Source organism: Papaver somniferum, chromosome 7 (genome assembly GCF_003573695.1).
Source record: "Papaver somniferum cultivar HN1 chromosome 7, ASM357369v1, whole genome shotgun sequence".
NCBI lineage: Eukaryota > Viridiplantae > Streptophyta > Magnoliopsida > Ranunculales > Papaveraceae > Papaver > Papaver somniferum.
This window is the reverse complement of record NC_039364.1, coordinates 64,931,056-64,943,155: the sequence shown is the minus strand read 5'-3', so window position 1 is coordinate 64,943,155 and position 12,100 is coordinate 64,931,056. Positions and strand designations below refer to the sequence as shown.

At 37.1% G+C, this 12,100-nt stretch overlaps 1 protein-coding gene across 1 annotated transcript; it reads right to left on the bottom strand.

Moving 5' to 3' along the window:
* Positions 1 to 901: 901 nt before the first annotated feature.
* On the bottom strand, positions 902 to 11,748 carry LOC113297493 (HEAT repeat-containing protein 6-like). The gene is made up of 27 exons (XM_026545977.1): positions 11,430 to 11,748; positions 11,252 to 11,338; positions 10,865 to 11,040; positions 10,152 to 10,428; positions 10,012 to 10,079; positions 9,850 to 9,919; positions 9,393 to 9,758; positions 9,088 to 9,167; positions 8,911 to 8,962; positions 8,581 to 8,734; positions 8,314 to 8,401; positions 8,064 to 8,166; positions 7,883 to 7,973; positions 7,285 to 7,382; positions 4,963 to 5,160; positions 4,553 to 4,795; positions 4,104 to 4,199; positions 3,916 to 4,010; positions 3,733 to 3,796; positions 3,552 to 3,636; positions 3,372 to 3,445; positions 2,868 to 3,140; positions 2,583 to 2,656; positions 2,249 to 2,355; positions 1,838 to 1,956; positions 1,658 to 1,735; positions 902 to 1,562 (listed from the first exon to the last, which is right to left on the bottom strand). The coding sequence occupies exons 1-27, from the start codon at positions 11,604 to 11,606 to the stop codon at positions 1,326 to 1,328; spliced, it is 3,630 nt and encodes a 1,209-aa protein (XP_026401762.1). The 5' UTR covers positions 11,607 to 11,748; the 3' UTR covers positions 902 to 1,325.
* Positions 11,749 to 12,100: the final 352 nt, after the last annotated feature.

The following is a 12,100-nucleotide window of genomic DNA, read 5'->3' as shown; positions in this document are numbered from 1 at the left end:
AACGATAGCCGGAATATGTATCCACATTTTAGAGGGGTACACAAATTTGGACTTCTTCTCTTTTAGAGGGGTACATTAATTTGGACTTCTTCTCACGCTATTTCACTTATTCGACACTAATTCTGTATAAAACCTAAAGTATAATGAATTTGAAGTTAATGTTTGGATAATATAATCTTATTTTATTATTTTTACTTTTGATAAAATAACGAAATCTTCATAAAATGCTTAACGATTACATATGACACGGTTATCTACTACTTCCAAATCAGTTTAAGATTTGATATCTCATGATTCACGAATTTTTGATAAAATTGTAGAGCTTTGTAACCAAATAATTATTATCTTTAAATTCATTGACATTTGGGTTTTATAAAAATAAAAATATTGTGGAGAATATGAGATCCTCAGCCAAACAACGATGGGCAATATATATCATATATTCCCTCCGTCCCTAATAAGATGATCTACTTGGTTTTAAACTTTGTCCCATAAATAGATGACCTATTTTACTAATCAAGGGATATTTCTAAAACTACCATTTTAATTGATTATTTTTTCTATAAAAAATATGTATAATTTGATAGGCATGTTTATAGGTGTTTTAAAATGCTTTTCAACGGTATAAAGTTTATAAAAAACCGTGGTATAGTTTAAGAAATAAATCGTTTCTAAATTTTACTAATTATTGCCCATAAGGATATAATCGTAAAAAATAGTTAAATATACTCCACTTTTCTCCTTCCTTAAAATTTATGCAAACTATAACTAGGTCATCTTATTAGGAACGGAGGGAGTATTATCATAATAATGGCTCCAAGCACCTGATTAACCATGTATTTCAACATTCTTCTGCTTTGAGTACCCTAAATATGCGCCAGCAGTTGAAAATCATTCCCAATGAAGTTAATAAACACCACCACACTACCTCTAACTTGCATTAGATTACAACTGTCTGTACATTTCGAAGTACAACAAAATAGTTATTCCATATTCTCCTCCACACTTTCTCAAAAAAAAAAAAAAAAAAAGATTCCTCCCAAACATGAATCCTGTTTTAGTTAGAGAATGGAATGGTGAAAATCCGGAGCTACTAATGTACAAATTTTATGTCCTAGTGTCCCTGATACAAAAATCTTTCGGCAACCACAACAGCTTGCATCACTTGGAGTTTGATCATCAACATCGGACCAACTGATCATATGCTAGAATTGTGTTTTGGGTCTTGCTCACTCACCTTAAGATTGGAGAGTGAAATCACTCATTTGATGGTGTGTTGCATATTATTGTGGACATTAAACTGAAAAACAAGCCACCAGAGCAACTTAGGATATACAATCTATCAGCTTTCCAAATCTCTTTGCAATTGCTTGGTGGTTACTGCCTTCATAAACTTCAATTAAAGACTTAATAGTCTTGGATATCATTTCTTTTTTCTGCATGAATGACAAAGAAATGTCGTTTTGATTTTCAGCTGAAGTTGCTCCATCAGCCAGCTGATCACTTGTATCCACTAGTGATGAGCAAACCAACTTGAGCCACTCCTCCAGGAAAGATGCTTTCTGTGTAAATATCGGAGGGAAAAGGGTATAAAAGTCTAAAATTTGAGAAAATGATCAGATAACCAATTTACACAATTCCAGTATAGATTGCTTACTTTGACAAGAAACTCTTTCAGAGGTTGATGTTCAGTGGATGAAGCAAGACCCAGCACATGCAAATTGGTTGACGTAAGCTGCATAAACCAAATTGAAGGAAATTAATAGAAGCCAAATATGTTTACATCTGAAAGAACCTTGATAACTGAAGGTGTTAGGCAACCTTCCAAGTTACAAACCTGCTTCTCAAGTGCATCCCTATATTTGAAACTTGACGCCGCTGATATCTGATCTGAACCTAGAGTTTCAAGTACATGTTCTAAACCTTGAATGACATCTGAGAACGAGCTACCGTAATCTATAGTCACAAACACAATAGAGCAGAAGGAAATGCTATTAGAATCGTGGTTCAGTACAACAAATCGAAATGCTAAAACTCAGGCGGATAAAAAATGAATTTGAACTAAGAAATAGGATTTTCGGGATAAGTATAAACAATTACAACTAGAAAGACTAGCTAGAAAGATCAACTTGAAGTGCTCAAGAAGAAAACCCTTGTTAAGATAACCAAGAAAATTCCAGTACATGCACCAAAATAGTGTAAAATTACAAGCTTAGAAGAAGAAAAAAATCATGCACCCATAACTTACCAGACATTGATCCTGGCACAGCCAATGCAGCAGCAGCATGAATTCTTATCTTATAATTAGAAGAATCGCGAAGGAGCAGAAGAAGAATACTGAAAACAGAAGGAGCCCTACAAATATTTTTGAAGATACTGTTAATTAGCGTTTATATATGAAAAACATTTATGGGATATTCTTTATCATAAACAACTGTTTTGAAAATTTGTCTTAGAAAGCTTGGACATATAAATAAATAAGAAACAAGATTTATTTTCCTCTTGTGCACACTAATCCTCTGGTTCCATTTTACATCACTCGAGTATTACGACGAAAGTGCACAGAAGGTACAAAACCTTACCACGCCATATCTTCAAGTCTTAATGTCTCGTTCAAGAATAGATTGCTCAGCGCATGACAGACATTCCATTGGACCTGTGGCATATCTTTGAACTCTTAGGTAAACAGGAGATGGAAAAAAATCAAAAGGGCCGTACACTTCTTTTTTGTCCAGATTATTTTATTTTATTTTCGGAAAAGAGGATCAACATTGTACATTAGATGAAAAGCTCTGATTCACAATCACTTATGTTTCAAGAGCATTTAACAAGTTGGTGTGCAGGACTAGAGTACAAAATAAGAATACCTTTACATTTCCGGTAGTCACACAAGAAACAAATGCTTGCACCATCTTTTCCAGCCAGTCTGAATCTCCTAAAGGAGCCAAGCCAGATATGGAAAATGATGCGTGTGAACTGTGGCAAGCAATTGGATCACTTTTTGGAGGGGGCGTGTCAGTTCTGAGCTTTGCTAGAGATAATTCCACAAAACCCGTTGCTTCATTTTGTATGGTAGTTGATTTTGAAAATCTAACAAATCTCGACAGATTCCCAAGAGCCCTTACAGCATTTGATTTGATCTAATACGTAAAAATAAACAACATTTCTTAAGCTCCAAATTGGATTTAAAAAAACTAGCATAAATATGAAATGATATCTGAAGATGTATTTCGTTCAACTTCAAATATACAACTATAGTGGCAAAAACAAACAATTAACTTCCAACCACAAATAGAAGTTCAGTTTAGTATGGAACCTTAGAATAAGATGAAAGTAATGTATTTCAGATTAGGGTAGACTGGGTGGTTTACCTTGTCATTATCCTTGGTCAACCGCAGAGCACAATCAGCTAAAAGGTCTATTCGCTGAGAATCTGTTCTCAGGCCTATAATTTTGAAAAAACCAAGACAAGGATACATGAAAGTAGATTAGTAAAATCAAAACTGAAACAATCAAAAAATATAATCAAAATTGTGTACCCCAAAAATCACCTTCAGAAAACTCTTCCAAATCACTTGCTCTATGCCGCAGTGCATCACAGATATTTGCCAAAGCCCATGAGGCTGTTATTCGAACCTGCAATACAACTATCCATGTGAATTTGTTTTCCTGATGCTTGGAGATAAATATTAATTATGATGATCTAGAAAAGGTGTGGAAACTAAAAAATACCGAGACTAATGGATCGTGAGTGTTTTTCTCGCATGCATGGATAAACTTGTCCAAGATCTCTGTTCTACAAGATTAAAGTCTCTGTTAAGTTTATACTGCCTCAAGATCCCACCAAAACTTGGATGGTGAGTTGGTAACTAGCAAAAATACAAATTTCGCACAAAATACGAAACAAATAATCACCTATATGAGATTTGTGGAAAACATGCTATGACACCAATGGCTCGACAAGCAGCTGACCTAACTGAAGCAACCTCATCGTGCAGCGCCATTCTGATCTATAGATTTAGTAGCAAGAGGATTGGTAATCAATAAACTACCAACATCTAAAGGTTACAGAGAACTGTAGTTAATGACTTATCTGAACTTACAGATGATGTAAGAATAAGATCCTGTTTTTCCTTCACAAGCGAGAAGAAAACATAAGACGTAATACCCGCAAAACAAGTAATTGAAGCAGCTCGTACCTGTCAGGCAATTAAAAAAACCGCAAGTTTGTACATGAGAAAACTTAATTGTAAACTAGGTATCTATCAGGATAAGTCTGGGTACTGAGGTGCTTCAAGCATAGTTAGACTGTCACAGAAAATTTGAACACTCCTGAAATATATGCTTCATGTCTCTGATGGCAGGAGCAGTTAGAACAATAAATAAATTTTCTAGTTTAAACGTGATTCCTACAAGCATGAGAAAATTACCATCTTAACATCCCAACTACAGCACATGGTTAATATCTGAAGCTTACACTACAGTAATAATTTGCATCAGAAAATAGAGCAAGAATGTAAAATGTAAAAATTAAGGGAATCATCTGACAAACCATTGGGGATCGTTGCCGTAATATCAGTGGTAGATGCTTCTCAATTGCTTCACCCCACTGTTCATTTCCTGTAGAATCTGCTAAATGATCACCTTTAGAAATATCAAGCCCATGTGATGGAGCTGATGAAATTTTTTTTACTCTTGTGCTGTCAGATGTAAATGGGGTGTCCAGTGATCTGTCATCTAAAAGATCCTCAGTTCCTCTAAATCCAGATATTGCCCGCAGGCATTCATCCAAAACCTGGAATTTTTCATAGTGAGGAAACATAAAGAACTATAATGCCATGATGAGGATAGATATTACATCTGACAGTTTGACATAATAGCAGTATTTGGTATAGCACATCAACATAAGAAGTAATTTTCGAGAACTCTAGATTATTAACGACTGTCATAAGGGGTTTGCACCTTAACAGCAGCCATAGTGCATCGTTCTGTGAGAGGTCCTGTAGGAATTCCAACATCTCCCCTTGATACCGTAGTTAAACCCTCGGGAATAGGAACATCAGGAGTAGCTACATTGAGCAATTCAAATGTAATTGCAGAAACTTGTTGCCAACATGCTACCATTATGTTAGGGTAGTTGTGTGACACAGCCCTGAGAACCTGAAAGAATATATGCATAAGATTTACTTGATTAATAATTAAGAAACATAAAAACTTAAGCATAGCTTTCATCATGCTTAATAGTTGAGATGCTGTCCTGGGCTATGCTAAAGAGGCCAGATCTAATCAATTAATTTTGTCTGGGTTACTAACTATGCTTGATTCCCGTAACCCACCAGTTTAACTTGTCAGACCAGACGCTAAGTTGATTGACAAGGGCACTTGGTCAGTTCATCATAGTTGAGTCGCACACAAATCTGTGTTAGTGAGAGACAAGGATGCAAGGGGTTATGGTGCTTCTTTTGTCATTTTGGGAATGTTTACTACTCTCTAGAAGGGTGTTTCAGTCCTTAGTTTTGTGCTTCTTTCTAGTATAAATAGTTACCTAAAGCAATATTGATCGGCCAATGCAGATATATAATGCTATCTGCCACATTGAAATTTACAACCAAATGTCTCTATTCCAACCACTGCATAAGCCCATACAGAAGATAGGCTGGTCTCATATTTGTTTTACGTGCTTTGTTGCTACTGTTTTTACAAAGAGAGTTTGAAAAACGCAATATTGACGGGAACCCAACTCCCTTTCTCAATCTAAATAAGAGAGGTCTGACTATCTCACCCAACTTCCGTTCTCAATCTAATTAAGAGAGGTCTGACTATCTCACTATTGTCAAATTTGAAATGCCACGAAACTACATCAAACTGAAAGTTTATATTCTATTTGAAAAAAAAAGGAATCAAATTCTAATAGGAATAAATGGTAGAAGTATAACGCAAGGAATAGATGGAAGGAACAACCTAGTGTAGGAGGGATTACTCATCTTTCTAATCTTCATCACAAGAAAGAAATTCACCCTTTTCTTGTCTCGGACAAATAATGATTCTTGATTACGTCTAAAGAACACTATCCCTTTTTACTAGGTTTATCGAAACCTCGCCACTTTGGATTTCTAAAAAGTAGTGGGCAAGAAAAGAAAAAAAGGGGGTGGAGTAGCTCTTTGACTAACTTAATTTCAGCCATCTGACGTTGAGGTCAGGAGCTTTGATTTACTTATTTTCATGTCATATTCAAGTTGTTCATAAACAGCAAGAGAAGGATCTTCATCGACTTCCCTTCATTCATCTTCTTCAGCAACTCCAGCCAATAAATCTAAAGAGTTGCAATGGCTCTCTTCTACCTCTATTCGAGAGTCCGCATGTCCCTGTCGTTGCAGCATTTGCAACTGTTGCGACATGTTTCTCCATCATGATTCTAAGCTCAGCTAAAGTCAGAAGTTTCTGATTTGAATGACAAGATGCACGCTGAAGACTCAATGTTAGCTTCTTAATCTAGAATATCTTCAGCATGCATTGAACAAATCAAAAACTTTGAATTTCACCCCTCTGACGATCAAGTCAAGAGCTTTAATTAACTTATTTTCAAGTCTGCCATGTTCAGGTTGATCAAGTCAAAGCATTTTCATCGACTTCTCGTCATTCATCTTCTTCAGCTAATGAATCTAAATGGTTGTGGCGGCCCTCTAGTATCTCTATCCGGGCATCTGCGTGTCCCTGTCGCTGCAGCATTTGCAACTCTCGCGACATGTTTCTCCATCATAATTCTAAGCTCAGCTAATCTATTAGGTTTTCATTGCCTCTACCACCACCTCTACCTCGACCTACCATTGTATCAAACTAAGGTTCGGATTGGTGTCCCTCCTAGATTTGAAGGCAAGCATAGAAAATTACAATGAATGGAAACATGTAACGGACAATCGAAAAGTACTCATTGCATAGAAGGTTGGAGGAACGAGCTAGGCGAGGTAGAGAGAAAATCAGCACTTGGGAGCACAAAGAATTTCTTTCACATAACCTGCATCAACTTGAACTTAGTGCAGGGGAGTACACGGTTATCTAACGTTCCAATGGTCCAACTTTGCTATCTGTTTTACTCCGTTCTTCTATCGATTCACTTATAAGAAACACAACAGACAGGATGGTGTTTTCATTGTTGGGTTGATACACCCTGATATGGATCAGTTGGCAGGAATCTAGTTCACGACTGAGAATTGCCTTCCAATAAAATACAAGAGCAGACCGCATCATCATGCTAAAGAAGAGTTGTAACGTGAACAGAATTACCTGTAGAGCCTCAAAACTTATTGTTGGGTTCGTTACTCGCTCAGAAAATTGAAATATCATAGCAAGAACACTTTGCCTCCCTTCAGCTACCGTTACACCTAAAGCACATATGAATTAGGTCTATCAAGCCATACTAATTCGCCAGTGGAAATTAAACTCTAAAGACAGATACTAATGAAAATTCTCAAAATCACTTATGCATAGGCAAGATATATTGAGCTTCCACTTCAGTAATTTTGCTATAAACTATTATCGATTATCAAGTCCCAATTTACATCAAATTCAAAACGTAGAGGATTTCGTAATTTCCAACAGAAAAATGAGTGAATATCTTTCCGAATTACCAATGCTATACCGTTAATACACGAAAGAGATTGACTTTTTACTAAAGTGTTGGTCATAAACATCTGACAGATGAAAAACTCTATATCACATTCTCACAATTATAATTTATAAATATATGAACCTCTACCACCTAATGACCTATCAATGATACAACTTACAAGGTTTAGCTACTGAACAACATTCTACTCTGCATAATCTTCAAAAATTAATTTCACAAACTAACGAGATACGGCGAGTTATGTCAAAGATTAACCTGCTGAAATTCCTTCTTGAAGCATATCTTTGAGCTGCGATGATGGAGGTGAGGTGGAAAAAGCTGCCCCCAAGCAACCTAGAGCAGTGACCTGACATTAGAGATTTCCGAGCAAAGGAGTTAAGTTGGGCATCACCATATTGAAGTTCTACAAACTTAGTTCAAATATCAAAGAACCAACCATAAGACCGTTCTGATCAGTTCTAGACTGGAACCCCTTCATCATCCTTGTTTGAACACATGAAACAACAGATGGCAGCAAATCCCCAGGCATTCTAGCATACCTGTTCCACAGTTCCAAACAGACGCAGTCATCAACATTTGGAGCCAAATAAAGTAAAATTACAAAAGCATGAAGCAAAATTGATGCTGGCTGAGAGTCAATTGCCAAATGATGAGGAATGAAAACTTGTTAGAAGTCAGAATCATACGGGGTGGCAGAGATCAAAAGCATGAGAACTTTAAAAGAGGACGCCAGCAACCCACTATGAGTTTCATGCTGAACCATGTGGAGAACACCTGCACCACAAAATAATTTTATAGAAAGGATAAAAACTTGAGCTTTGCACTATCCACCTACAAAAACACAACCTAAATGAATGCGCAACTTAAAAAACTAAGGTTCTAAGGAACTAGAGTGTCAGTTTCTTTCTATGCAAACCTTATATCCCACACCAAAGACCCTCCTTTTCTCTTACCAGTATGAAGTTGCATTAATATTTGCCCAAGAGAGCTTGAAAGTGCAGTATATGATCCACGCTTAGTAGTCTCCTTGTATTCTGCTACTTGTAAAAAGAATGACGAAACCCCATTCAACATGGTAGCTAAGGTTGAGGCAGCCGTAATCCTTGTCTAAGGCACCATAGTAGGATATGTAAGATACATGCACCAGAAAAGACTGTGTAGTTTGTTTCTTAAACACAAAAAGAAGCATGACCCTTTCACCAATAGGAATATATGTCTACATAAGGTTTAGAGCAAAACAAAGACAAACAAATTGTATAGCAGAAGAAAAAGGGGACCTTTACCTTCATAACAGGATCAAATAACAAGCATGTCATTAGGTTTGCTTCATATTTCCTGTGGAATGCACATATGCGAACCTGAATATAGTTAGAAAAAAAAAATGATCCTTTCATTTTGTGTTAAAAGGATTACACTGAGATACAAAATAATAAGCAAATCGACGAAAATAATAAGTTCACCTGGGATGCAGTACATCACTGGTCGGCAGAAGCATTGTCCAATGAGAAGTAAGTGACTTCGGTTCAGCTTGACAGATATCCTTGTAGTAGGCAATAGACAAAAAAATATCAGCTCTTAGTAAGATTCTACATAAAAGAATTTCCAAACCAGAGGAACATATTACTTCTAAATGATTTTCCCATCTCTGTGATACTAACACTGTAGGTTCTCACAACCTAGGTTGCCTGACCAATCAGCATAAATGGCTACAACAATGGTGAGAGATCGATACTCTTACCAAGCCAGATGAAGGATAGTGTGGTACCTGTACACATATAATAGCAGCGATCCTAGCCTTGGAGCTTTGGAAGTAGTCCATATCTTTGCCTGACCCGTCACTATCACTGTGCTCTGAATCCGATGACGTAAAACCAAGTATAGAAGTCTCATTGTCTGAGAAACTTCTAGAATCCCAGGATTTCGATGGGTTACTACTCGTTCCCTCCCTTTTACGCAGGTGAGGGGGTCTGTAACGACCAGATTCATTTTTTGTAGATTCTGGCAAACTGGTCTTGTGGGTTAAGGTTACGGAACTTAACTCCTTGTGGATTGTATTTCGACCAGCTAAAGAGGGTCGATTAGTTAATCCGTACATAAAGAACATCCGCAAAGTTGCTACAAATCCTGGCACCTGAAAGCAAGAATAGATCATAATGAGTAAGCACCAGAACTTCAGAAGATATTTTAATTCTTCCAAATTAAAGAAAGAACTCTAAACTTACATGCTCTGATAAGGAACCCTTTGGTTCTGAAAGAACTAAATGCAGACACCGAAGTAGAGATGTGTAAAACCTGACAGATAGAGTGCGTGATTCTATGGTCAGTAAGCATCGAGCTAGATTAGCAAGCTTGTTAAGGTACTCTACAAGCTGAAAAATATGTACCTGGACATCAGACTGTCTTCCACAAGTGAGTTCTTAGCTGCCAAGGAATCCATTACTTTCCTCAAAACCTAGCCCACCAAACATAAACATAAGGTTCACATAAGTTGCGAAATAACTTACACTGATGATAACGATCATACCTCAAGAGTCAATTGCCAAATCTCTAGTGAAACAGGAGTTCCCATTCTTGCATGTACTTCCCCAATCATGACAAAGACCACTGTCTGGACCTCCCACGGATTTTCTGATTTGGAGATTTTATTTCCGGTATCAGAAACATAATACCATTGGTTCCCATTTGAGTAGGGTGATGAAAACAACTCAGCATGCAAGCATGCAACGGCTAGGAGGAGGAGCTTAATTAACTGAGTGTTTTCAGGGAGTGCACACTTTCTGCCATACCTATCAGCCAAATATCTGGGATAATTACCAGATGACTCTTGTCAAATCATTGTCAAACCAAGAACTGGTTTAATACAAACATGAGAACCAAAAGCTGAATGGAAAATAAAATAAGTTAGGATGGGTTTCTTCAAATTCACTTAGTTTTGTTAAACTTATAAGACTCTTCCACTTTTACCTCTGCCATTCATATCCTCATATTTATAACATTCTCTTATACCCTTTTATTTTTCTTCGTTTCTCCAATTTTCTCACTAAAAAAAAGTTAAAAAAGATTGAAGGTGGAAAACCATTTGAAACCCCCAAATCAACAGAAACTTTCACACATGCTCAAACAGAATCTTCTTTGAGCTCAACAAAAACTCAAGAAACAAACCAGATATAGGGTGGCTGAAGAACGTGGAAACAAATTTTAGGACCTAACATTATAGTGGAAATGATGACAACTGACCTCAGAATATGTACAACCTCCATAATTGCCTTCAATCTAACGCCATTCCCCGGTGAAACTATTCGAGAATCTGATTTACCAAGAAAGTGCTGCACTACCTTTCCAAGAAAATCCAGCATAATAGACCAAAATGATGAATTGATTTCCAGGGTGACCCTACTAATAACACCATGAATCTACATTCATGGTGAAGTAAAATAAGAATTCGATGTGACAGAGTGAAGTAAATATTACCAAGTGGCAAACAAAAGAATTACTAGAAGGGGAGCATAAGTACTAAAAATTTGAGCTCTTTATTAAGAGAAACAGTTAAAGAGTACTAATAAGGAAAGGTAATGCTTCAAACAAACAAACAAAAAGTGAAGGTGAATGAAAAGGTGAGATTACCAAATGACAGGTATGAACATATATATCGGTCACATTTTCGTCGCTATTCTTGGCTAATTCCACTAGAAGCTTTATATCCGAGGTAACCTAAAACAGAGATACAAGAAAATAAGAACATAAATCAATTTGACATTCGTAGTGCTTAAGGGAGATAAAAAAGATATATGTCTGTCCATACTTCATTAGATGAAAGATCTTTTAAAGCTTCCATTAAGCTATGAGAGTGAGAGAAAACGAGATTTTGAAGGAGAGAAGAGAGGGTTGTTTGAGGAGGAGAAGTTAGGGTTTCGTCTCTTAAGGTAAGAAATGCCGTTCTCCATGATCTCACTGGATTTGCAGTAGTCGTAGTCATCATCACCAGCCTTCGAAGTCTAGGGTTTCAATTTGAAAGCAACGAGAAGAGAAGAAAACTCCATGGTTTCATTTATGGAACCAGTGGCGCGAGTTAAAAAACCGAATGCCGGGTGCCCTTAAAAATGTATTGCCATCGGGTAAGCTCTTGGAGTCAGTGCCGTAAGTTCAAAACAGGGCAATTGAGAGAGCATTATGACTGCGACTGAGACTGCGGCTGCCGACCAATGCTGTGTTCAGTTTAGAACATCTCCAACTGTAGTAGCAGATAATGGATAAGCATAGATGGCACAATCCTAAGCCGCGATCCACCGAAGAGGGCGTGAAGCAAAGCACTGAATCACCTCTTATAACCTTGGCACAAAGAAAGAGATATCTATCAAGGACATGTGAGGCGAGCACGTGTAAAGTAAAGCTCGAATGTAACGGAGAGATGTCAGTCGGGAATCGAGGCACTAAATACACTGACAAGGTAGATGGGTAGTACAGAAGAATCTA

What these genes read in the sequence shown, in the direction of transcription:
- LOC113297493 (XM_026545977.1), bottom strand. Translation starts at nt 11,606, where the DNA reads ATGATGACTACGACTACTGCAAATCCAGTGAGATCATGGAGAACGGCA. An exon ending in ATGTTCATACCTGTCATTTG is followed by an intron (nt 11,041 to 11,251) that starts GTAATCTCACCT and finishes CCATGAATGTAG; the next exon opens with ATTCATGGTGTTATTAGTAG. An exon ending in TTTGGAAGAGTTTTCTGAAG is followed by an intron (nt 3,446 to 3,551) that starts GTGATTTTTGGG and finishes TCAAAATTATAG; the next exon opens with GCCTGAGAACAGATTCTCAG.